Source organism: Ixodes scapularis, unplaced genomic scaffold (assembly GCF_016920785.2).
Source record: "Ixodes scapularis isolate PalLabHiFi unplaced genomic scaffold, ASM1692078v2 PGA_scaffold10__122_contigs__length_95168666, whole genome shotgun sequence".
Lineage (NCBI taxonomy): Eukaryota > Metazoa > Arthropoda > Arachnida > Ixodida > Ixodidae > Ixodes > Ixodes scapularis.
Genome location: NW_024609836.1, coordinates 76,589,415 through 76,616,560, shown reverse-complemented (window position 1 = coordinate 76,616,560; position 27,146 = coordinate 76,589,415). Strand labels below are relative to the sequence as shown.

At 46.1% G+C, this 27,146-nt stretch overlaps 1 protein-coding gene across 3 annotated transcripts; it reads left to right on the top strand.

Moving 5' to 3' along the window:
* Positions 1-1,413: 1,413 nt before the first annotated feature.
* Positions 1,414-26,919, top strand: LOC8035071 (histone acetyltransferase KAT5). 3 transcript variants are annotated; one of them, XM_029989867.4, is made up of 17 exons: positions 1,414-1,484; positions 5,023-5,080; positions 6,487-6,558; positions 7,069-7,220; positions 8,872-8,904; positions 9,871-9,927; positions 10,650-10,748; positions 11,368-11,427; positions 11,907-11,972; positions 13,202-13,351; positions 14,250-14,330; positions 15,957-16,046; positions 16,655-16,795; positions 18,029-18,122; positions 21,244-21,406; positions 23,250-23,467; positions 25,704-26,919. In XM_029989867.4, exons 1-16 carry the CDS (start codon positions 1,440-1,442, stop codon positions 23,461-23,463), a joined length of 1,575 nt encoding a protein of 524 aa, XP_029845727.1. In that variant the 5' UTR covers positions 1,414-1,439; the 3' UTR covers positions 23,464-23,467; positions 25,704-26,919. The 3 variants fall into 3 exon arrangements, with proteins under 3 accessions (XP_029845727.1, XP_029845728.1, XP_042144624.1); XM_029989868.4 differs by lacking the exon at positions 8,872-8,904; XM_042288690.1 differs by lacking the exon at positions 9,871-9,927 and having other exon boundaries at positions 1,422-1,484.
* Positions 26,920-27,146: the final 227 nt, after the last annotated feature.

Here is a 27,146-nt window from a genome sequence, read left to right as displayed (position 1 = left end):
ACACTGCCAACACTTTGTACTCAAGAGGTTTGCTCTAGACTTCCCTGTTAATGAATCAAAGGGTTGGTTGCTGGGTCACACTGTGGCTCTGAGCACATAGAGCAAAAACTAGCAACTGCAGAACTTAGGCATCCTGGGTTAAACCCTAGCTCTGCCTGTTTTAACCTGGACAAGCATCTTACTCGCATGTGCTGGTGCATCGCAACCGTGGTGCACGTTGAAGACTTCAGGCTAGCAACACAATTACAATTTCCAACAAATCAAACCCACCAATGTTAAACCCTATATCTGTTACACACTAAAATCTAGTAAAGCTGTTGCAGGAGCTTGATTGGCTGGAGTGCAGCCGTTCAAGAACCCAATTGGCCAGAATGCAACCATTAGAGATCCTGGTTGGCTGGAGGGCCAGCCGCTGATCCAATTCCAAATCTGCAGTCGTTGAAGGACTTGATTGGCGAGAAGGCATTCGTTGACGTCCCTGATTGGCTGAGGCGTAGCCGTTGCACGAATCCGATTGGCTGCAAAATGACAGCCGAATTAGTCTGATGGGTCAGTCCCCGATGCGTACTGTGCGTACCACAAGACATGAGGGATTACGAGTTCTCCGTTTCTTGAAACAGGCACTCGGGGCACGAATAGAAGATCGTCTGTCCCTCGTCGGCGGACCTTGTCTGAAGCGTGGCGTAGGTCATTCCCTCGTGGCCACAGCGGGAGCACTTTCTGTCCACGAGAGGTCCGGCGGGCTTGGCAGACGACGCGGACGACGTCTTTTTGAGTGCCACTTTCCTGTCGTTGAACGTCACTTTCGAGGTTGTCTCCAAGCCGTCGAAGTTGCGAACGTCGATCCTTGCGTCGCAGCGCCTGCAGACGACGAAGTCTTCTAGGCCCGGCAGGGGCAACACGCTGCCGCAGTTCTTGCAGAAGTCGGTGTCCGAGACGAAACAGCTTGACGACTCCATGCTTTTTGAAGTAACTGTCTACGCTATTGAGTTTAATGGCCACAAACAACGTCCTTTGTGGGACCCGAATTTCAGAATCGCATCAAAACCGCGAACTCGCGCCCACCACAAGCATGGAATACGACAGCTATCCCGCAGAACGTTGCTGTGCGACGTCACAAAAAAAACGACGTTTTAAAAAATAATTCAAAAGTTTTTGAACAGAAGTTAAAGTATTCATTTTTATATATTATTTCGAAGATTAAAATAGCCTCAATGTATCGTTTTGTATTATTTGTTGAGACAAAAAGTGTTTTGGTGACGTCATTTATGAGCTTGAATTTATATTTTAAATTTACTCAGAACTGTAACGTTACAATTTTAAAAAACATGTTATCTTGTGGACTAATTAGAGTTTTTAAACGGGTTTTAATTTTTCCTTTTTTTTCGTCCCAACTTTGACCAATGAGGTGCCGGCGCAGCATTCGTTTGTGAACCACCATGACAGAGGACACAACTGATCATGAAAACTCAAACGAATCGCCGGTATGGAGCCATTTCCCGACTTTCTAAATATTTTTACCGCGATCTCGAAGTGTTGAAGCTCTAGGAAAACTGGTCGAGAGCATTCGATCGCAGTCTGATATTTTATAAATGCGCACGAACAGCGACCGTCCTAGTTGGGTGGTCGGCCATTTTGGATTGCCCTCAACCGCAGCGAGGCGCTGGTGATTTTGTTTACGTTTGTATGATCGTGCACGTGCAGATCCATTGATTGCCAAATCGCTGCCTGTGTCAATCGGATGAGCCTATTGATGTGATTTTGACACAAATTTAAAGTGTTTTCAAGTATTAAGTTCAGTCGCCTCGTTCGAACGAGATTTGTTTGGTTGCAAACTCGTTCATCAAAGAAAAGTTGAAGCACGTGTGTCGACCTACAAGTTAAACAATTTCTTTTTAAAACGCCTATAACGTCGCAGTTTATCTTAATTCTCGGACCAGCGGTTTGAAGCTTGTGATAATAAAAGTACAAATCTGGGTTATTTGTTCCTTATATCGCGGCGATAGCGAGTAGATTGTTGTGTCCTTCCTAGTAGCAGTGAGTTTGTTGACGCTTATAACATGGGGGAAAAAAAAAGTAAAAACAAAAAAAACGTAGTGTTTGAAATAGCAGAAAAATATAACTGAATTGATTGCTGGCCCCGAAGCACACAGTCAGGAGTACACAGTGAAGTTCAGACATCACACAGTCCTGTTGTTTCGACATTTGTGCTAATAGAGAACAACAGCCATATAATGGTCACTTATGCAAAGAAATCAGAAATCAAACCGTTTTTGCTACCACGGTTTGGCCAGACCGGATCACCAATAACAAAACAGGAAACTAAATTATGCTACAAGAACCGTTTTGTACAACTGGTAAGGTTGCTAAAAGTTTCTTGTTTTTTAAACTCTGCTACAGCGTCCGTACTGTGTACCTTTAAAGAGGCGCTGCAAGCTTGTTCAGTCGGCTGCCTAATCTTTAAAGGGGCACTGAAGTCGATTCTGAGATCGTCCTTTTGAAGTGACAACTCAATCTAGACGCTCTAAGCGTCCCAACGAATCTGAAATCACAATCGTGCGTAGCTTATATCCTCGTTAAAAGCGTGTTCGAAGTTCGCGACACGCCTTTTTTCGGGAAGAATTTTCTTCCAAGTGAAGTGGTCCACGAAGGGCGTTTGTCGGCGTGTTGCAAGCGATGGCTTCGCCCACGGAGAAAAAGAGGAGTCTTATCTGAATGTGTACCTAACAGACTTTCTTCAAAACAAGTATAATAGAATCATTCGGAATCTGTGCGTATTGTAGGGCCTTCACTGGTCTACACAATGTGGTCCACGAGAAAAAAGAGTGCATGTTTTTCTATTGGCCTGGATGAATAGGCAGTTTTGTGTTATAGGACTTAATATATAAGGGAACTAACACATTTTAAACAATATAAGATAAAAACTGACCTTCAGCGCCCCTTTAAAGCCACAGATTTGTAGGATTCCATTGTTGCACCACACGGTTGTAAAATTTGCATTCTTTCGAGGTTGGGTTGTAAGTAGGGTGCCTGGTTTTCTGCGTCCGATTTCTGGAGGATTTCACGTGGCATAAATTGATGGTTGTGTGTGTCTCTTTTACCTGATTGCTATTCAATGTTTTACAATCAGTGCAAAAGACCTTTCTATGCTCTAAGAAATCTGTTGTGTTTGTTTCCTGCAAAGCACTTAGAAAAAAAAGGCAATTGACGCAATCTATAGGTGGAGCTCAGCAAAGGATGAGGTTGAAAATATGTTTAGCATTGAGGTCTCCAAACCCTGGCCCGCAACCCAGATCCGGCTTACCGATGCCTGCAGTCTTTCCAGTGTCGCCACCAAATATGCTTGTGTAAAACAAACAGTGCCACGAGGCGCACCAAGTCTGTAAACAAAGGTATCGAAAAGAGTGGGAGAAAACTGCATCAGAACGAGGTGATTCTTGCTATATTATTTGTTGTACATCGTCATCACCAACATTACTATTGTGTCCTGTGTCATAATTAGGGTTTCTTGTTTTCAGTGAATACCGATAAACCCAGAAAATTAACTCCCGAGACAGTTTTATTGAAATCTGTGAAAACTGAAAGACCCCAAAGAGGCCACTTTCAAAAATCCCTTCATTCAACACTGCTCACATTGCACGCTGGGAACCAGTTGGCCACAGAGCGGAGTGGCATGGTTTCGCTTTCCATCAGACGGCCACTGTCTGTATTCTTGCAGCTGAGCATTTGAACTGCTAAGCCTGCATAACTTTTCTTCGCGCACATGTGAACGTGCTGCACGACAAGGGCACCAGCATGGACGTTGCAATCCATCGTTTTACATTTGCCCACCTTTGCTCGAAATTCGGCACACCGGGAACCACAAAAACAGTGCCAAGTGTTTTTTGGGTATCTCTCGGTAACGTCTACAGCATTGTACACTTGTAGAAAGTTGTAGCAATGAAAACGCAAGCAGCATGTTCTGTCGCAGCACAATGATCATGACAAAATCTGAAACTGAAACCAAAACTAAGTGGCGAACTGGTACCCTGAATTCATTTCGTGCCACTAGTGGCACTTCGATTCGGTAAAAGATCTATTGGAGCTGTCCTTGACTAAGAAAAGCCAAAACGCAGAATGAAAATTTGTTTTCAGTTTTATTTTATGTTGACCCTAAATAGAACCCCCGGTGAACTCTCCATGACGCTTTTTCGCTCCTCGGAACCACGTCCCCTATCCCATTTTCATTTCTTTACACCACAAATACGGTCTCTATGTATTCAGATCATAGCCAATGTTCACTCAAGGTCAGAAAATCCCATTCCCGTGTCTTATTTTCTGAAACGCAAGTCCCGGTAAAGGCCAATTGTTTTTCTGACCCCAGAAATTGACACCGAAAAACACAAAATCTGTGGGGAAAACTAAACCACCAAAAACCACCCCTGATTTCAAAGAAAAATAAACCCCAAAAGCCCGAAACCCTAGTCATAATCTTCGTTTGTCTTCTGTCCCCTGTGAATATGCCATAGTTCCCATGCGCTTTGATTTATGCCAGGCATGTTTTCCGTGTCACAATGATTTTGTAACGTCCTAATTAGCAACATATTGAATTTAAAGATATAGCCAATGTATTCATTTGCATTACATTTAAAGATATTTTTTTTTTGTGTATTTAAATACTCATTTAGGTTTATTTATTGAGTCTACCCTCGTTTATATTGTCTTACCTTGTTTTCTTGCCCTCGAGACTGCGACAGATTCCAAATTCGGTTCCTTTGCCAAAACTTTTGAGCACCCCTGGTTTAGACCTAAGAAAAGACAGTATGCGTTGTGACACTAAGCACGACGTTTCCTATGCTTACGCCGTGCTCAGCTGTTGCTGTGTAGACTCTTTTTTTTTAGGTTTAAATATATTTTCAGTTTCGTGCTTGGCTTCCGCAAGTGCTTCCCGGGAAAGTAGTTGCGCTGGGTTTTCTAGAGCGTAGAAAACAAATGGTGGCGCATAGAGGTCGCCCGTCAATCAGCACTGACGTTTCTTTTCAGCCACAAGTAACGGAAGGATGCCGAATGCCCGTGAGGATGCGCAACAGCAACGACTGGCGTAAGCATATGTCGTAACTTCCCGGGTAAACCGCACACCATAGTACACCCGTTCTAGTTTCTATCTGGAGTTAGGCTCGATGCTCTGCGGATACGGGAAAGAACCAAGCCCACCTGTTCGAGCGTAGAAACATTGCTTTTTTGGGAACCTTGAAGCACTTGGACAAAGATGTTGATCGCGTTCCCAAATTTTGTGGGCTGCACCGAGCTCCGTTTAAATGAAGTTTTTGAGTTGAAAAACTTTGGTGCAATAGCTTGTTCGTATCCGAGGGTTTTTGTTTCTAGCAATCGCCCTCTTCGTACTTGTTTTCCCTAGAGCTACCAAATAAGCTACGCTTGAGTGTATAGACACTTAGCCATGAATGGTTGGATGCTAACGGCTGTACTCTTTATAACAGGGGTAGCTTGCGTCACCTAGCCTAGCAACCAAAAAGAACCAAAAGTATGATTCCTTTTCTCGCCCTTCTAAGCTGATTTTCCTTTCCCTGAGCATTTTTGTAACTATCACCAGGCAGTGTAGGATATCGCCAAAATAACCTTTTAAAAAAAAGTTTTTTTTTCTTTTATTGTTTAGGGAGTTGCTAGTTTTCCTCTGGTCAAGCCTAGTCAGTGTTATCCCCAACACCGGGCCCACTGGGAAATGGGGTTGAGACTTTGGACTGGAGCCATCTGGGAGGATTCTCAATTTTACTCTGTCCCACCTGTCCCCAGCTGTGCTAGTTTAGTTTTTTTCTTCATTTAATTTTTCCCCGGATAATTTCCACCAATCTTCTAACCCTCTCTTTGTGACAGTAATTCTTTTCTGCTCGCCAGAAAAACCCAGCGCCCCTGCCAGATCCGTTACTCCTTCAGGGAGGGCGGGGCGAAGCCCTGTGCACTTCAAAACCAAATGTTCTAGCATCTCACTCTCACTATGACACATAACACATAATGTGTATCTCTTGAAATTTAGCCCTATACGTCTTTGTCCTTAACACTGCCATATTCGCCTCGAACAGCAAATAACTTCCATGTAGAATCAATGTTGCCAGCTGTTACCAGTTTTTGCCGACGTGCCTGGCAGAAAATGCAAGGAGTACTTTCTGTAGCCTTGCTCACTGAAAGTAGTTGCACTAAGAAAAGTTGTACTGCAGTGTTCGCTTAAGATCGACTGCTCAAAAGTCTCATTTTATAACCTTATCCGCCGCAAAGGTGCTCTTGAGGTAGTAGGCAACAAAATGGAAACAGTCGTCACGTCAGGCGAACGAACGGATGACTGTTGTGGCGACGGGGGATGGGAATGAGGAATAGTGCCGATACCCTGAGCTCTAGTTTCCTCCATTGATACTAAAAGCCGCCGGGGACTCTTTCATGCGACCAGGGATCGGACTGGCGAAGACTCAGTTGTCATTCTCGTTTCTGTTTCAGCGCTGGCCGAAATCCTGAGCTTGAAGGAACTGGGAGACAACCAGTTCCTCTACTATGTCCACTTCATCGACTGTGAGTTGGGTCGACTCTTTTCGAGCTGCACAATTATCTCTTCCAAAGAGGGGTATGGTAGTGATGCCGTAGCATAATTGACTGCGGATACAGTCATCATGCCGGTTCTACCGTGATCTCTCGTTAATATGGACACCTTTGTTCCTCATTAATCATAACGTAACATCCAAGATTGTGGCGCAGACAAATTAATTAACTTTTACGTCAAAGAAAAATAGAACGGTAGGAGAATGTCGCCTATTACTTTTTCTTAGAGTTGTAAGCCTTAACTTTTGACCTTCTCTTTCACTTGAGTCATTCTCATACTGCTGTCTTTTTCTTCGGCTTGACATTTTCTCAATTTTTTCCTCACCACAGTTTCAGGTGTTACATTATGATTAATTATCACCAGCTTGCCTGCACGCTCACTGTTATTTCGTTAATCTTTGTTCATCCAAAATATTTTTCATAAGGTGAGTGGAGATTTACGTCGATTGCGTGCTTGACAACAAGGCATGCGTATTTGTGCAGACAACAAGCGCCTGGACGAGTGGGTGACGGCGGAGCGGCTGGACATGAAGAAGTTGCAGCTCCCGCGGAAAGAGAACAAGACGCCGCTCAAAGATGTCAAGAACGGCTCACGCCCCTGCTCGCCGGACCCCCTGGCGCCACTGCCCGCAGGGGTACGTCCCCCACCCTCTTTCGTTGCACGAAGCAGCGTGTGTTGGCCTGGAAGTAACGGTAGCCAGGAAACCACTCAGAAACCACTTTGGGTTTTGAACGATATTCAGTTCGGGAATGTTTTTCACCTTACATGAGCTTCCTGGCGCTAGTGGGACCCTCTTTCGTCAAGCTGGATGACGTAGCTCGGGGCTTGCAGCATTGTCATAGACCCCGGGAGACGCTATTTACGTGTGGCTTGTAGATTGGACCCGAGCATTGCTTGGATTCTCGATTTGGGATCGCGATAATCAGTAGCTCAACAAGCGCTCGTGTAGTGACTCGTGTCCAATCGCTGCAATGACGACAGTAGCCGTACCCTAACAATGTCTGGAACTCGGCACTTGTCCCGTGCTTTGCTGATCCCAGACGCGCGACTACGATGAACATTGGCGGCATGCAATCGGCTTCAGGTCATGTGGCTGCTTGTGTTGGCTGCAAGTTGGACAGGGTGAACGCTGCTTGTTTTTCTTCAATTTTTTCTGTGACAACCATTGCATGGATAGAAATGCTAATGCCTGTTTCGTAGGATGTAGATGTCAGGAATTCGTTCTAAGTGGTATTTGCACCAAGCATAAAAATTGTTGCAAGGCCCTTTAAAAGGGGCACTAAACGACTTTCCGCTATAGTCTATTTATGGTCACAACTCAAATCTATAAGCTCTAAGCTTCTCAAGAGACCAAACATTACATTTGTGCGTGGCCGATTTCTCTAATAACATCGGTATCAAAGATTGGTTATGTCTGAATTATCACAGATGCCAGAAGAAGAAAACAAGCCCTTCTTCCCTCTGGTGTCTGCAATAGTTTCGAGAGAATCAATTTTTGATATCAATTTTAATAGAGAAATGGGCCACGCATGAATGTAATGTTTGGTTTTTTAAGACGTTTAGAGCCCATAGTTTGAGAAACACTGAAAGGGTAAGACACAGGTGAGACGACGGACGACACACATTCTTTTTTGGCAACGGTGCAATAAAGCCATGACGACCTTTTTCGGAATCGCGCCCCACGGTTAAAAACGAAAGAAAGAAACGTGGAAAGGGGCAAGGAGAGAAAGAAAACGATTATGAAAGGAAGTGTACGTCATCCCTTGTCTTACCCGTGTGTCATTCTTTCGGCGTTCCTCATCTCGATCCACACGCGCGTCAGTCTACATAGATTGAGCGGTGACCACAAATAGGTTATAGCAGAGAGTGGTTTAGTGCGCTTTTAAGGGTTCAGTAGTCGCCTCTGGCACATGCTCGTTGCCCTCTGCTGGGCTTTGACTGAGCGTGGGCCGAAGTGCCAAGTTCGGTGTTTGAGACAATACAAGAAGTATCCATATTTGGGTCGGTGGTGGCTTTTTAAACCAGTACGCGATAGGGTAAAATGTCGCATAAGGCTCCCGACAACGAATTGTTATAATCGCAAAACTTGCGCCCGTTCTGCAAGTTGAATCAAGGTGACAGCGCTCACAAGAAGATTGGTTAACGGCAGCTCTAGCCTTTACCTAATCATTGAAAATTGTGACGATCGTGGAAAATTATAAAAAAAACTTGCGTTTTAGTGGCGCCTACAGTTGTTGAGGGTTACCTAACGTTTCGCTTGCTTCTGTTCTACACTTCCTGCGCAGAACGAACAGCCGTTGAGGCCAACCGAAGAGAAAGTAAGTCGTAGAGGTCGTCCAAGGTCGTTTGTGCCTCCGGGACGGTGTGTTGGTGTCGGTCGTCCGTCTCTGCGTTCCGTTTTGTCTGCGCTTCTGTGTCTGATCGAGTGGGTGTCATGGCTCCCAGCAAATGTTTTAAACATGTTTCACTTGTAGGGCCAGCTATTAGCGCTTTTAGAGTGCAACTCTTAGGTGCCCGTTTCCGTGTTTCGCGCTGTCGGGTGTCGGCGTAACCGCGCAGGGAAAATTGTTGTCACGCAACCTCAACACCAGTTCGATTCCCCGCTAAATTCAGCGGGGAAATTCAGTTTCTTCTCTCGATTTAGCGGGCAAATTAAGTTTCTCCGCTTAATTTAGCGGGGAAATTCAGTTTCTCTGCTCGATTTGGCGGACAAATTCAGTAGCGGGGAATTGAATTGGTGTTGAGGTTATGTAACGTCAATTTTCCTACGAAATCTAGCGGAAAAACTGATTTTGTTCATAGGCGACGTGACACCAAGTCAGGTGACGTCATTTTCCCTGCTAAATTTAGCGGGGAAACTGAATCGTAAGAGGAGGGGATGGAGGAGGACGAGAAGGTATAGAGGGGGAGGAGGGGCATACCCTCGCCCCCTTCTCTTAAGAGCTGCGCTCTAACTTCGCATTACAGAGATTTGTAAATGTCTTTCATTTTCGTGTCTGCAAATATAGCCTCGATGACGTCAGCGTCGTGTCACGCTGAGATGTCTCCCCAAGGGTGCTCTACATGCATAGTGACATGATGTGACATCACATTACGTGACACTGACGACTTTATACATTCACAACACAAACTCCAGATGCTTCCTTCAGTGGCCTCCTTATTGCACCTGCAAAAGGAAGAGCTCAAAGAAGCCCTGTTATTGCCATGCATTTAGAACACCTTTGGGAAATGCCAAAGAGGCAGTCAATTCCTTGTTATAACATTTCATGTTTGTATTATCGTAGGCGGACCTGTGGCCCCAGAAGTCCCCAGTTGACGTCAAAGGGTCCGCCGTAAAAGAGGTGCGCCTTTTTTGTCGCTTCTTAATATGTTTTTTTTTTTTTCACGTTTTCAAGTCCCTCGTAGTTTTTTGCTGCAGTGTTAACTCGACCCGTTTGTCTTCTGTCTGTTACTTTTGCACTTTTTGCGTTTCTCGGTCGTAATCATATAACTTTTTCTGTATGCAGAAATTTCAAACGCGATCTATCCGAAACATAGTTAGCATTTTAGCTTAGGTTCTTAATGACTTTTTTTTTATACAACATACCATAGAACACCGCGCATCCGCCCATTCCACATTAAGTGCCCATATCCAAATTTCTAAGATTTGAAAAAATATACACAGTACGTTTATATGTAAAATTGATGACCGGACAAGCGCTCATTCCCCATTTTTTTGCGACTATCTCTAAATTTTGAGTGGGCGCTTGCCTGGTATTTTACGGTAGATACACAAATTAATTTATGTTATGTGCCGAATTTTGTCAATTAATATTTAAGCCGTCTCCTTTTTAATGAAAGTTGCACTGTTTCCTCAACTAAATAAATTTGACCGTGCACTTGGACATGCAGCATGTGCGAGACCGATACGTGACCCCGTCCGTTCGTCTCTTACTCTACGGCGAAATGGCGTTTGATTTGCGTAGAACGTTTTTCTGTCGTATCATTTGATTTTGAGTTTGTTTTGTTTTCCTGTTTTCCTTTTTTTCCGCTTTCTCTCGGTTTGGTTCGCTTTTGGCCAAAGCTGGTGCCGCCTGCTCCAACGGAATCTTGGGCCGAACAATCGCCAGGGGAAGCCCCGGCTACGCCTCTAGCCAACAAAGAGGCCAGAGAGGCAAAGGAGGTACGCCCGTCTAGAGCCAGCTTTCAGCAGAACATCGAAAGTTCATTTCTGCTGGTACACAAGAAGTAGTCAGAGGGAGTAGGAAGGGGTAGTGTACAAAAATTGCGGAATCATTTGCAGTTTCGGGAAACCAGCAAATTTGCGGATAACCAGAAATGTGGAAGTGTGATGTTGGAAACTTGCTGCATCTAAGCAAATAAGCTCAGCAAGAATCAGATTTTTGTTTTACGTGTATAATGGAAATGTGCAGGTAGTGTTTTCATGCTGCGTCAACATCCGTCTTCAACTCTTAAAAGTGTGTTTTGTGTCAGAAAAAAAATCTTTGTGTCTCTGTTCGATACTTTAGACCGATTTTCAAGAAAAAGGAATGGATGCCGGATGAGCAGAAAAAGCGTTCTTTTCGCGTAAGGCTTGCCAAAATAAATCTGCATTAAGTCTATATTTCAAACTCGTTTTGTTCCCATTCTGCCCAGTGAAAAGCACGGCGAAAAAGCAGAAATATGCACCTGATGTCGCCACGCCGCCGTCTTTTTTTTTTTGACAGTGTGAGGCCCATTGTGCCCAGATGTTTGTGTTTTACCTCGTCCCTCATGCATTTGGCGTTTTGTTTTTCTCGCAGAATTCAGACATCTGGAGTAACAAGGCAAGAACTCCGGAAACAAATCTGGCTGTGAAAGAGGTGAGTGCAATGCTGTGGAAGCATTGTTCTGAGTGTGGCTTGTAATTTTTAAACACAACTCTTTAGGGAAAGCTTTCTAGGCAATAGAACCTCTAAAGTTAAAGTGTAAGTCTCATTGCTACTCTCACAGAACTATCACGGTTGCTACAAGTCTCTTCCCTGAACCTCTTTTGACACGTTTCCAGAAACTGTGCTGCAAGCTGATTTTTGTGAAAATAACTCAATTTTCTTATGTGTGTCGCTGTGAAGTGATCCAAATTTATTTTCGTTCACTAAGGGACCACCATTTGCTCGGATCACCTGTCTCCTATGCTTCGCTCAAACTGATTGGAAAAATTTCAGAATACTATGAAGGTTGACATACTTCTATGGTAAATTCAGCTAAAAGGGCCACGTTTTTATGTGAGGGTTATATCTGCATCTGCTGCCCAGTCACAGAGCCTAGCCACGATGGACAAAGTTTACGTTTTTGTTTGCAGAATGGCGCTCCTCCGAAGAAGGCCATCGCGGGGAGGAAACGGAAATTCCCGGCTACCGAAAATGAGGTATGGCTTGTTCATAGCTAGTTTGTCGCATCCTTAAGGGTTTTCCGCAACTTTTCAAAAGCACACAACAAATTTCGTGTTGTAAAGTACTAGAATGTGGTGCCGCAATACCACGCATTTATTCGTTAGCTATGTTACGTTTATGGAGAAAAAAACACGAAGTCGAGCCGAAACCGCGGCTTGAAGGAATGTGACAGCAGACTCCCAGGAAATCACTAGCTCGTTTCATTCTCTTTGAAACACCCCAGTTGCAGAGCATTCTACACATTTTCGGTGTTTTGGTGCCAATAAAATGGCACATTGCGTGGCGTTCATTATTATTTATATATGAAGACACACCCAGATGTCCCACTGTACTACAACTTAAGTATTCAGAGTTCCATGTCATTATGGCATCCGACTGAGAAGTGAAAGGCCAAGGAAGCACTGTCGCCGGAGAAACGTCTGATTTAAAATCTCAAATATATATATATATATATATTGTATTTTATTTTTCTGGATTTTCGTGGCTTTCTGTAGAAATCCAATCTGTAAAAATCCAGACGCGCGTGAATACCTTGCCAGAGCCTTCTTTGAATTTTTAAATGCGGAGCATTCAAAGGGCCAGACTTGGGGGTTTTTGTGTCCCAGGCACGTAGCCTCGATGATGTCACAATGTCACGTCACTTGATGATGTGTCTTAAAGCTGTTATAGATGCTTAGTATTATAGGCCTTTCTTGACGTCGCATGACGCCGTGACGCGCGTCTCCCAACGCGACTTAGTCATGCAACGTCGTGACGTTGTGTCATGTGGGGACGTCACGCGATGCCTTGACATCATAGTGTCACATGGTGATGTCACACATTGTGACATCATATTGTCACATGGTGATGTCACACAACACTGACGTCATGGTGTCACATTGTGACGTCCCGTAACGCTGTGACATCAGTGTCGCAAGGTGACGTCACGCCATGACACACCGTGACGTGCCATCGTGATGTCGCGTGCCACGACAGTGTCACGTGACGGCGTGGGCTTTATACATTGACCAAGTCCTCACAGCGCGCCCTTTGGTGACCTCCTTACCATGCCCAGCAAAGAAGGAGCACAAAGTGGCATTTATTAACGCTGTGCATTTAGGACACCTTTGGCGAAAACGCCGGAGAGCGAACCATCTTCTTTGCTTGCAATTGCTTGCATCACATTAGTTGGCGCTGAGCGCTTCCCTCCTGCCCGGTCTCCCAGGACTCTCAGGACTCCCTGACGCCGTGGCCCCGCCCAACGGGGAGCATGGTGGCCCACCACGACGACATTGTGACGCGCATGAAGAACATTGAGATGATCGAGCTGGGACGCAACCGCATCCGGCCCTGGTACTTTTCCCCCTATCCACAGGTGAGGGGTCGGACCGAACACTCTACTAGTACTCTCCTCGAGAACCGTAGTGATGAAAGTTCTCCCCCTCGCAGATATAGAAGTTTCATATAATAATCAGCCATTAATATTTTGGGCACTTGTTTCAAGACGTTTGTACGATAAACGGGGAAAGTTAGACGATGTGGACGCTTTTGTGTGAAAGCAACGGCAATGCAAACTACCTCGTGAAATCTTGTCAGTTTCCACGCCTTGAACGTCTTAATTTTGTATTTTAGCAAATAAAGGTTAACTACGACATTCTTGTATAGCTGAATATTCCGTCCAAGGGTATGGCTGACATTAGTGGTTCTCAGCTACTGATGTTTTGGGGATTTCTTTTGTACTGTGGGGGGACCCCATACACCCTAAAAGGGAGGGGGCAGGTTATTGGATGATTACAATGGAAAAGGAGTAAACGAAGAAAACCAAATGCTTGCAAACCATTTTGAATCTCTGAAACAGAGAATAATCAACTCTGCTCACTGGGCGCATGGGGTTTGGTCTAGTATTAGCATCTCACGACTGCCAGGATCAATAAAAAAAAGTTTAATTGCTTGGCTTGACCGACGGTCGAGGGCTTTGGGGACCCTGAGAAGGCTTTCAGGGGCCCCAGAGGGTCCTCAGGCCCCTGTTTGAGATCCAGTGGCTTATGTGTACATTTGTTTTGCAGAAATAAACAAAATATGACCCAAACCATTGTTTTTTTTATAAACTGACAGTACGTGGAATCGCCCTGTGGTTCATCGTAAGATGAAACGGAGTGTAGGCCACAGAGTAGTATAGCAGATTTTTTGTTTTGTTTTTGGGTGTCTCACTCGTGTTTGTGCGTCCACCTCTATGTTTAGTCCTTGACGGAGGTGCCTCTCCCTTCCGACAGGAACTAGTCAACTCCTGCATTTACCTGTGCGAGTTCTGCCTCAAGTACACCAAGTCGAGAACTTGCCTCAAGCGGCATCTGGTGAGCACCATTCATGCTTCGTCCAGACGTAACTGGACAGAGGTTTGAAATCTACGGCACTTATGTGCCAACAGGAGCGACGAAGTGAAGTGCGTGACAACTTGCTCTACTGGACAGTCTCATATGCCTCACTCTTGCATTTTGATTGGCTCGTTGAGGCCGCAGCCTTCTTTGCTTGCTGAGCGATGTTGAAACACACACACACAGTGGCCATTTTGGAAGGACAGCTCTAGATTTTTTATTTTTAAGGTTAATTTGAAAATAACCGTAATGGAAGCTGACTTCTTGGCTTAATGAGTTGTGTTTGAATCCTTAAATGTGGGGTTCACAAATAGCATGTGACAGTGGGAATTTTGAAATTTCATAATTGTAATGTGGTTGAATTAATTTTTGCCAGTTCTGTTAAAGTGACAAACGAACAATTTTAAGTTAAGATGGAAGGAGCAGCTTCGAGTTGAAAATGTAGGTCTAAATCGGGTGGTCAGGCTGACCCGGCCTAAGAGCCACAAACAAGGCCACGAAAAGAGCCGCGGGGGGGGGGGGGGCAAATATTTGTAAATAGCAATTAACGAAACTCGAACTACCATATTTTCCGGACTATAGTCCGCACCCGATGTATAGTCCGCAGGGGTAAATTTGGGGTCAAAAATAAAAGATTTTGCTTAGATAGCCCGCACACAGTGCATAGCCCTCACCCGGTGCATAGTCCGCACCTGGTGCTTAGTCGGCACGAAAATCTTCTCATAGACGCACACGTTTACAAATGTCTGCTCTTTAGCTCACAATAAAGCCTGTAATGTGCATAAATCATTATTAACATACACTTTTGTGCACAAAATTCGTCACGTCTGGTCATAATAAACAATCTTGAAAAACATAATTCCTGTATAGTCCGCACGCGTAGATAGTCCGCACAGCCAGAAATTTCAACTTCTAAACAAGTATAGTCCGCGGACTATAGCCCGGAAAATACGGTACTTTCAGTCTATCCGAGTCAAAAGCAGTCCAACTGTACGTAAGGCAGTAGCACAAGACTACCAAACCGCAACCTGCCTTTCGATTTAAAACGCGTTCCATTTCTCTTTTCGGGGAAGTGCTTATGTGACCGGCAGGGAGGAGGGGGAGGTGGGGGGGGTGGAAGGTTGGGGAGGGAGCCGCGAGCCGCACTGTAACATGCAAAGAGCCGCAGCTTGGCCACCCGTGGTCTAAATTTATGGGGCAGCTTTTCGGGCTTTTGAGTTCAATGGAAAGAGTCACTAGCTGCCCTTTCAGTGGAGCCAGCATGGGTCAGGAGCACTTAGAAACATCTGCAGTTGCCAGCAGTTGCCAGTTGTGTGCATTGTAAACTCAAACGCATTGCTCTTGTGAACACTGCAGTCACCAATTCCGGCTTCGTGTTGAGGTTAACGGTGCGTCCTCTTTCCTGAGTTTCTTTTGTGTGCAGATAGATAAGGCACGGGGGAAAAAGGCGAAACTATGTTGCCTGCTTTACGACACCTTGGATATATTTTGGAGCTGTATTGAATTGAAGTCAGAAAAATGGCTCTGTGGCACTTTTGTTGTTTTTAACAAGGGTTCTTGCGTATTACTAAAAGTCTCACATTACCTTTTTATTTTTTTTTTAAGGCAAAGTGCACGCTCAAGCACCCTCCCGGGAATGAGATCTACCGGAAGGGGTCTTACTCATTCTTCGAGATTGACGGCCGGAAAAACAAGGTACCCGTTTTGTCCAGTTTTGACGTGCCGAAACAACCAAAAATAACAGACATTATGCCGAGTTACCTTTTTCAACATTTCTGAAGTGCAGATTTGCATGTGCCCGCTAAAGCGCAAGTAGGAAAAAGGAGAGGGATCCTAGCTAGGTCAAACATCAAGAAGTGCATTGGAGCTTCTGCTGTGTACCAAAGTGTACCTATGAAAGAAACAAACCTTTACTAGATCGATGTTGTTTTCATGCGAGAGTACTTCATTTGCCCATACTGTAATCACAAGCCTGGCACATCTTTTCTTTACCTTTTTTTTACATTTGTACTGTATGGCAGAATCTCTCGATTTGTTCTTAAAAAAATGTTTGCTGTGTCAGATTTACTCTTGTAGGGGTAACTGATGTGCTTATGTTGGGGTTGTAAGTGTACCGCAGCTTTTCCTTGGTTTTGCCCGTGTGGTAGCTTTTGCTTGTTTCCCAATGTAGACACTCCACAATGATACGCGCCATTTAGTAGCAGTTGTTTCAAGAGAAACGGGCTTTCGGGAAAAGTTTGAGAAATCCTGCCGTACGTGACGAGCCGTCTTTGAGAATGCGTGTTTGGGTCGATCCTGTGCAGATGTACGCACAGAACCTGTGCCTGCTGGCCAAGTGCTTTCTGGACCACAAGACCCTGTACTACGACACAGACCCGTTCCTGTTCTACGTCATGACGGAGGTGGACAGCCGGGGCTACCACCTCGTCGGATACTTCTCCAAGGTGGGTGACTTAGTGGACAAGGCGTGGACTCACTTTTGGGCCCGGCTGCACTGTGCGAACAAATGGCAGACGCCGCTCGCAGACAGGTTGAGGATATCTTGTCGGGCTCCCCAGAGCCATCGTGAGAGCACTGTATCATACAAAAATCATCATTAAAATACTCCGCCAGTCACAAAATTTGTCGTGATTTTCACAATGAAGGATCTAGAAAAGCAAGTTCGGCTACAGTCCACACTACATAAAATTTCAGCGTTTAAACACGTATAGTCTGCAGGCCGTAGTCTGGTAAATGGGTTAATGACGCTAGAGGACGGTACTATACTCAGATTATTCCTAAGCCAGCAGTGCGGTGGAAACTACGCTCTCGCCGGACCAATCAGCCGCCTCTCTCTCATTACCCGACCCCACACTCTGCGCGTGGGTACAGATGGAAAGCGTGATCACATGGCGAAAGACAGACATAGTTCATGAGCATGTAGCTTCCACCACACTGTCAGCTAAGAGATGAACAGGGGATGGTGGATGAGACACTGACTTATTTTTAGTCTGGTTGCACTGCGTGGAGAAACGGCACATGTCGCTCGCAAACGCACGTGCCAGAGACACCCAGAGGCACCAAAGCATAATCGAAGGTAGGAAGCTTGCTCTGAAGGTGGTACAGCTGGAAGACCACCCTGCCATTTTTATCCTGCCAGTGGCTAAACACTAGACTCTCCTTAATTCAAACTCCAGGAAGCCATTTTGTTTGAATTATCAGAAATTCATCTGAATATGGTGCAAGATAAAATTACGAACCATATATTTGAGGTTTTCTCTACACATGCCTACTAATAATCATGAGCAGGTATACCGTACCACACGTGAAATATACGAGATAAGTTTCACTTCAAAAATGTTGTTTATCGTGGACTGTTTAGACAGCATGCGGCACCTCAAAATAGAATAAAGTTTGTTCATCCAGCAAAAAGCTTGTCTGTTGTAGACTACTAGCTCCGCAGTGCACCAGTATCGGTGCACTGCGGTAGGGTTGGTAGAGTGTTCCACTGGAAATGTAGAGGTCCCTGATTTGATACCGGGACCAGGCGGATTTTTTTGGTCGCGCACCAGTCGTGTAGTTATGTTTGAAGACTTGTGTTTGTCCTTTGTTCCCCTTCTCCAGGGATTATTTTAGTCGCTGTTGTTGGTCTTGGGTTTACTAAGACGTCGGAAATCGTTGTTCGTACATTTTTCCAGGAAAAGGAGTCTACAGAAGATTACAATGTGGCCTGCATACTGACCCTGCCACCGTTTCAGCGGAAAGGTTTTGGCAAGCTGCTCATTGAATTCAGTGAGTGCTTTCCACCTTTCTTTTTACAGCGATAGTTCTTTTAGGCTCCTCCCACCACTTAAAATGATGTCTGTTGTTGTTGTAGTTATAGTAGGTGTCAAACGTCAATATTGGCGACTGTTAAAAAAAATTGTGCGACGATTGCACGACGTCATGCGTTTAGACAGCGGCAGCTGTGTTGCTTATTCGACGATGACGATCGATTGACATTGCGCTGATCATGCGTCGTACGGTGACCTGATATTGAAATGAAGTTGGTTTGATTTAGCGTTGATAGGTTGTTGACGAATAAATGACTTTAAGGTTGTGATGTGCTTTACCGCCAAATTTAGAGAGGAAGCTGAATTGGTACATAGGTCACATGACGTTAATATTTCTGCTAAATTTAGTGGGGAAACTGAATTGGTGCATGTGACACGTGACACCAATTTTTCCGCTAAGTTTAGCGGGGAACCTGAATTGGTCCATAGGACATGTCACGTCAATTTTTCAGCTATATTTAGCAGGGAAATTGAATTGGTGCTTAGGGCACCTTCACGCTCCTGCAGTCGCGAAACCGGGAGACGGGTCACAAACGGGTGCCTCTGTAAGTGCCACTGTGAAAGATCACCCGCTCCCGCGGTGCTAGCAGGATTCCATCCTTGGTCCACTGCATGAGAAACTGCTGCGTTACCACAGAGCTACGCAACAGCTTTGACAATCCGCTTTAAATGCGACATTTGTGGTCACAGGAGTGCGTACGAGCCTTGCGTAGTGCCTGCTAGGTGGCCGCAATTGCTGTGACGTCGTGATAGAAAATTTCTTGTCATTCTTAATTTAATCGTTGAAATTCAAAGCTTCAGCTAGGTGGCGCAAGCCGCTGCCCAATTGAAAGAGTTCAGTTGTATTCATCCATCCAATACCAGCTAGGAGACGGGCCTGTGCGTTCTGTCGTCATTGGTGGACCTTTAGCCTGCCTGAGCTGCCCCAAGCGGCAGACGCGCTGAAGCGACACGCCCCTTTTTAAGGGACATGTCGCGGCGTTGCCACATTTTTAAGAGTGAAAAAGGCCACGTATGATTGTCAAACCCGCGACTCTGACGTCAACGTTGCTGCGATGGCGCTGTTGTTGCCACGGCGCATGCGCAGAAGCTTTAACTCACGTGAATCGTGTTTCTACGCTCGCGCAGTGCCCACACCTGGTATAGGCAAATGCGGGCTTGTCTTGAATAGTGTGTGAGTCTATATGATGCTTAGGGTGCATAGGTTGAATTTGAACCATAAAAACACGATCTCAAAATCCGCCTTAGTGCCCCTTTTAAGTCCGCCAGATTTAGTGTGTTACAAATTTGCATTACATTTCCACGTTACACTTGTGTGTTCTGCTTGTGTGGTACACTTTATGGGGATATTTTTTTACCCCACTCTGAGAATGTGGAGCGAAAGTTTGCGTTGCAAGACCCAGGGATCCTGGGTTTAATCCCCACCCCTGCCCGTTTCGATCCGGATGAGTGTACTATACACCAACTCATGTTTACAAACAAACCGGAGCGCCCCTAGCGGACGCCACCAGTGCCGCGCATGCGCGATGGGGGTGTGGGCAAGAAGCTCGCCGTCGCCCATAAACAAAACATTGAAATGCGATGTTGTCGGCGTCGGTGTGAGTCCCCCAGCCCTTTTTCGCGTTCGCATTGTTGATTCTACGTCTTCCTGGCAAGGTCTGACTACTTCAGCGGCGTCAGCGAAATTACCGAGGCTCGTTACACCGCAAAACTTCGTGTGAATAATGTGACATGCGGCGATTCATTCCGCGTGGACGCCGCAGAATGTACGCTAAAGCCTGAGTCGCATGATGAGATTTCGCTCGCAATTTTCAGTCCGGACGTCGGTCGGGCTGCAAAAGCGTGAACCATAGCTGAGATGGTCGACGTCGATGCTGAAAATCTCAAGCAGAATCGGACCAAGTGAATTAAGGATAACAAGTCGGTGACGGTCACTGGTAACAATGATCGACATCTTTTTGTATCTACTGTTTACATCGAGCCTGTTAACCAACCTTCAAAGTTAAGCCTTTTGAGTCCTGCATTTACTTCTTATCGCAAGTACCGGGCCAACATTTGGTCTACGGGCCGGCGTCGTCTAAGAGAGCAGACGACAAGCAGAAACGTTTGAAAGAGCAGACGACAGCTCGAATGATCAGGCGGCCGTTTGAACTTGAAGACGCACTGAACGTAGTCCGCAGGTGGTCTGTACAACCTCGCGGTTTTCCGCCGTTCATGTTAGAACAAAACAAATACATTTGATGACCAGAAGTATCCGTGAATTCAATCCAAAGTGCTTCCCGCCCAAGCAATCGTGGTCGACGGCATCTGGTTTTCCCTTTTCACGGCACATATCCACCTTCTCGGACGATTCGAGCACATGAAAACTGGCCTTCAAACCTTTCTCGACTCTTTTAACACAGCCCCAGTCGCGGCGTTTCAACGAGAAGCCAGGTTTTTGTCAGGTTCCTTTCAAAACAGCGCAGGAATACACGTCTCGCTTGGGGACTTCTGCCCACAGCCCCAGACCGAAAGTGCGACCGACGCGCCACCACCGCGCCGTGACGTAACAGAGATAAGTTTGTGTATACCAGCGTGTGGTCGTGTGCCACTACTGCGTGGTGCACGTTAAACTTCCCAGGCTGGCGGTTGTGTTGCACTGGCAGAATTTCTCATCTACAGCCGAGACACCAGACACCTATTGGGGCTGACTAACTTCCGGCTGTGTAAACATATACACAACACAATGGACCTTTTTCCAGTAAGCTTCTGTGCATGCATGCACATCCTCTCCCCTTGCCTTGCTTCCCGCTGTCTCCATTTTCGGAAGGCACCAGCCTGCACGACCAAATTTTTTGTGAGTGCCTATCTTTCCACGTATTTCGCCTTTTTTTACTATTCTTTTCTGGGTATTGGTAGCGTGGGGCATACAGAGCAATGAAGACTCATACAACAGCACGATGTCAATGTGCTTTGGTGAGCGGAGTCCTGTCGGGCTGCCCTTCATTTGTAGTTCGCAGACAAACCGCCGCGCGGGTCTCACTACTCGTAAAAGGTCCATGGGAAGATTGTTTCACTGGATGACACCCCTCTCCCTCCAGGCTACGAGCTGTCCAAGTTCGAAGGCAAGACTGGCTCCCCGGAGAAGCCCCTGTCGGACCTGGGGCTCCTGTCGTACCGGTCCTACTGGTCCGAGACCATCCTGGAGATCATGATCAACATGGCACCCTCGGAGGCCGGCGAGAAGCCTCAGATCACCATCCAGTGAGTGGACGCTCACTCTCGCGTCTGTGCGTCGGCCTCTCTAGTCGCCCGTCGGGCGCCTTGTCCCGGCGCCGTTCTCGCCGACAGAAAACGTAGAAGTGTCGAAGGATTTTAATCATATTGTGCGAAAAACCGATACTGGCGAGAAAAAGATAAGGAAGTCTCAAGTCTAATAAAACTGGCAACCGTTGGAGGGAACGTCTCAAACCTGGCTAAGTTGCTTACTTCTCTCGCTCCTCCTATTCATCCTTTTTTGTTTGACCACAAACTCGGTGGTGCCATCTGTCGAGTAGTCCTGGCACACTTCTGGACTGCGTATATTTTCTAATTTCTTTTATGCACCATTCTTGCACCCCAAGAGTGAATTACATGTAAGAGCACTATAGACGATCATTAATTGAAGATAGTGCGTGGATTTAATCTCGTAAATGCTGGAAAACTTGCCGTCTAGTGAAAGGGGCGATGCAACAATTTAAACTTCAAAAGGACTTGCAGTTCCAAATTTTTACAATGCTTTATCTTACCAAATGGAATGGAGAAACTGCCTCATTCTTTTGAGATATTGAATTCTGTTGCGTACCTAATAGCAAAAGAAAGAACGGGACTATTTCGCGACTTGCAGCCACGAGGTGGTGGCCATGGGAGCTGAGGCGTGACGTGTAATGGGTATAATGTAATAAGTTTGCAAGACGTGTCAATATGCTCAATCTAATGCTATATTTGATCAATATTGTTGTTTCGATGTGAGGAGATGCGTCGAATATCTTGTATCATCGACAAAGTTGTACTATATTCAGTTTTAGTGGTGCCACCTGTTTGAGGTGAAAAAAATACTATTCCTCCCTTGAGCCTCACCCCTCTCCACGTTGCTCAGACCATTCTTCAAGGTCGCCATATGAATTGCAAGCTGACGCCGCTTGCACTGGAGGCTCTGAAAGAGAACCTAACCGGATCTTCCCTATACTAATTACGGGTCACTGCACACGTGACTCGGAAGAAGGTGTAAGAGTTGGTGGTTTGGAGGCGCCGTTAGTTCCTAAAGGACTAAAGCCCATAGGCAAAATTTGTTTTCAGTTCTTTAATCCATACATGACAACGTGACAGGGAACAACTACCACAGTTATTTGACTGAAGTCCAAACATTGTTGCACGGCTCCTTTAAGAATTGTAAGTGTTCAAGGACTACTTGTACGCTGGCGCCTCCACCTTTCAACTCGTGCGAGAAAGAGCGAATAACCCACAATGGCTGTCGCCAATTGACCTTCTTTGTGGACACCCCCTTCGTAAACAAAGCAACGACGGACCCTTTGAAGCTACGAGGGGGTTGTGCAGTTTATGTGACGACGTCTACCGACCTTCGCCTCTTCCGTAATCTATGAAACCTCAAATTAGACCCACAGAAACTCGTCGCCCAAACACCTGCACCGGTAGACTTCAGCCTCTCCTAACACATACGCCACACCGCCGAGAGACCCGCACGATGCGCTTAGCCAATGCGTGGAGGTCGCTACCACTTGAGCTAACTTCATACGTTCTTGACGACCCGACGACATCGGGGTACTCCGTCGGCAAGTCTCTTAGCATCTACGATGTTAAAGTGTGCTAGCGAGTGTGGTTGCCACGCGTCTTCCATGCCATCCCTTCATCTTCGATTGTGAACCCTCGTCATCACCGTTTACTCGCTCTTCACCCTAGTGTCCCGCATTGCCATGGACTTCCTTGGCATGGGCTACTAGCCTTTTTGCTGTGTTGGCTGTCCTCGACCAAATGAATATGCAGATAAAGGTTGCGGAGTGGCTGTTACTCTCCGGTAACCTGTTGCCTCACTCTTTTTGTGACGCAGCGAGATGAGTGAGCTGACGAGCATCAAGAAGGAGGACGTGATCTCGACACTGCAGTACCTGAACCTAATCAACTACTACAAGGGCCAGTACATCATCACCCTGACGCGAGAGGTGGTGGAGGCGTACGAGCGGGCCGCCCTCAAGAGGCCCCTGCGCATCGACCCCAAGTGCCTGCACTGGACCCCCAAAGACTGGGCCAAGCGGGGAAAGTGAGGCGGTGAGTGCCACCGCATTGCCCCGTGAACGAGCATGAAGTCGCCGAATCCTGGGAAAGTAGCGCCACTGCCTTCCCTGCTTCCCAGCGGGACACAAACATACTAACTTACAGACAACCAATACCTCGTGAGGGAATTGGCCGGTCGGTCTCAGTTACCACGGTCCTTTCAAATCTTCGAAGTTTCGAAAGGGTCGTCTTGGACCAGCCACGCCAAAATCGCTGTGGAGCGTCGCCATACTGAAAGTGTTCCTTGCCATTATAAGCATCTTTGGCACTGCGCATAAAATCAACTTAAGTACTGCTTACCTTGACGGATATCTTATGAAAATATTGTTGTTCTTACGTCTTTCAAGACAGGAAAATTATTTTTCAATGCCGCCAAGGACCGATACCGCACATGGTGGCGTTGTAAGGACGCTCGCTTGTTCCGCCGGCGTGTAGATAACAAAACCTCGGTATACAAGAAATGTCACAATAAACTGACTTGTCGCCGCAAATTCGGATTAACTCGCCAAGAATGAGAGAGTCGAGGAGATAACTGCGCGTTCCAGGGACCAAAATGGCGATCAAACAGGGTAGGGGAGTTTGGCGCCATTTTCCTTAGGTCAAGTGGCTTTAAACAGGCATAGGTAACAAAGGCGGGATGAAACAAATGTAACGGCAACTCGTGATTGGAAGTGGACCCCCAGACTGTTCTGTGGAGAGAGTAATTTTTATTGGGGGTAATAGACCCTTTTTAAAACCCCGTTGAGCAACATTGGCGGTCGCATTTCTTGGGCACAAAGTATGTGATTGGTTCCTCGCTGAGTGCCGACGCAGCAGTTGTGTCCAATACTAGCTCAAGGCACATGCCCAAACAATGATGCACTCGGATGATAGGCACAGCAGCAGGTGGGGATGCACAATCTTGGAAAAGGGTCTATCGTTCATCGTAAATTTGACGTCTATCGGGGCCTACTTTTTTTGGTAAGAAAATTAAATCAAAGTGCAAAAAGGGGGCGAGGATGGACACTTTCTTAATGAGGGATACTAAAAGCAATGGGGAACAGGACAAGAAAAAGGTCCTGTACTCTGGTGATTTTAGTATATTTTTGAGATGCACTGCATGGCCCATCTTTCCATTCTATTGCAATTTTTTGATGAACGCAACAGCACGTGCTCGGAGCAGTGTTCATACTTCTGATAATTTCTGATTCTCGCCAGTTTGACGTTTAGTGTGGTTAATTTCGATGGAGCGTGAGTAAGCGGAGGAGGCTGTCATTAGTAAGCGGAGGAGGTTGTTACCATATAATTGCGTGTAAGGGCCGCACCCCCGTATTTAGGACAAAGTGTTGGAAAAAAAAATTACAGACATTATTTGCGTATGCGCCGCACCCCCTTGTTTTTGAGGCACGCTGACTGTAATGCTACGTTTCTATGGATATATATCGCTAGGTGGCACTAGCCACCGCCCGAGCGTGTAGCGGCACGTGTCTACATCCTTGATATTTGCTCTCCACTCATTCGTATCACCATATGGAATAATGGCTGTCGAACTCGATCGTGGTCGGCCGCACTGTCGGGATACGTTTCTGTTGCAGCAAGGCATTGAGAAAAGATAAAGGATATGCCAGCTTCCGTGGCAAGCGTGAGGAACAAGGATTCAGCGGGCTTGGCTCACGCGTGCACTCAGCTAGGTTTCCGAATGCCGCTGTACGCTCTGGGGAGGTTCCCTTTTGTTCTTCGATTCGTGTCAAAGCGTCGTGATTTTTCTACCTTTTAGCGCAATCTGAGAGCTATGGGCAAGTACCACTTCAACAGTCATACGGGATTCAAGTCAAAAGTTGTCGCGCATGCTATCAAGTATGGCAATATTGCGCTGTATGTAAACTAATTAAATCCGACTGACGATTGAGTCTGGATTCCGGAGTGAAGGCATTTCCGACCAGTGCAGCCGCTCACGTACATTCATTTCGGAATGTGGATACAGATATTTTTTTTATTTTATCCGTGTATGGGCCGCTCCTCGAAAATTTTCCCTCAAATCGGGAAAAAATAGTGTGGCCCTTACACGAGTTTATACGGTATTAAAACGCTGCCTCCTCTGCTTACACTCGGTTTCACTCCAGGTCCGACCTCAGCCGACGCTTCAATTCGACGGACGGGCGTTTCTACAGATTTCGTCGGCGCTGTCCAAAAATGCGGCATCCCGCTTGCCAGAGGCTAACACGCCTTTTCTGCCATTGTTTGTACGCAGGTCGGCCTTGACCGTCGCACAAACCCAGTTCATCCGGACGGCGTTGACGCCGTCTGCTCATCATCCGAGCCCGTGAAAGCCTCTGGCGTTGTTGTCCCGTTTCCGCACACCCTGCTGTCGTGTCGCAACGGTCAATGGTGTCTTGCTGTGTCGCCGCGCGCTACCTTTTACAAAGCCACCAGATTCCCTTCCCCGGCTATGCCCGTCGACAACCGTGAATACGCCCAGGCACGCGAGCCCGTTCTACGGCAGCAGCTCGCCGCCAAATGACGGAACTGTTCGTCGCGAGGTTTCTGTCCAAGGCATGCCATATAGCGGCTTTGCTTTGGGTGGATGGATCCTTGGCGGCCTGCTATCAGCCGGGCTTGCTCACTAGTGATTTTGAGGAGCTAACAATGTTTAGGAACGGTCACTTTACGTTGAAGCTCGACGGGATCTGTCTATCTTCTCGTGCTGACTACGGCGCGAGAAACGGCATTGTCCGCTCTCTCCCGCTTGCCGCCGACCGGTACAACAAGGCATCATCACTTTTGGTACGGATAGTTATACTCAGTTTTGGCTATTTTGTACTACGTCATCGAGGCTAGAGTAGCTTCCACAGTGCTGCATCCCTGCACTGCTGCAAGAGCATGTGGCTTTGCTTTGGCATCTCGAGGAAAATGCAAAACGAAGCCATGTGCTTGCGCAGGTGGCTTTTACAACATTGGAGCACTGGAAGACGTTAGCCTTGACAATGTGGCATGAAATCTTCGATGCCGAGTGGTTAATTCAACATAGTGAATAGTTTTACTGCCTGGCCTGTGTGTCGAAAGTTCAAATTGCAGACGTGTCTCTGTGTGCCCTGCGTGACGAAGGTGTTTTCGGATTGTGATTGCCTTTTGAAGTATGATTAACGTCTACTAGCGAGGCCTGCAACACAGAGCTAACAGTGTTGGCACCTTTAGGAAAATATGACAAAAGAAAAAAAAAAAAAAAAAAGAGAAGACAAGGTGTTCCTTGTGAGACTCTTAAAGAGTCGAAATTGTGTGTTCACAGAGCTGTGTTTTTGTGGTCAACTTAGGATATGGCTCCTTTTTGTACATAGTTTACAATTTCTCCCCCCATAGTGGGTGTGTATTTACTGTAAAATTCTGTATATATGCCCTTTTTTTTTCTTTTCTTTTTGGTATATGCTGCCACGCTGGAACGTTAGGTTAATAAAATTGTGTAAATACAATCAAAGCACACTTGTGATTCATTAGTAAGAAGTACTTCCATCGTTTCATTTGGAAAGTTTGTAGTCGGCAACTTCTGAAGAGCTGTTTATGAATAAAAACAAGCTTGTGGAGGTGTATTGGCTGTGCGTTTTACTGGGGAGTCTTGGTCTTGTGCTTGAGGACCAAAGATTACACGTCTTGGATAAATTGAAAGAATACATAGCTGTAGAAAGAAGCTGTAGAAGTG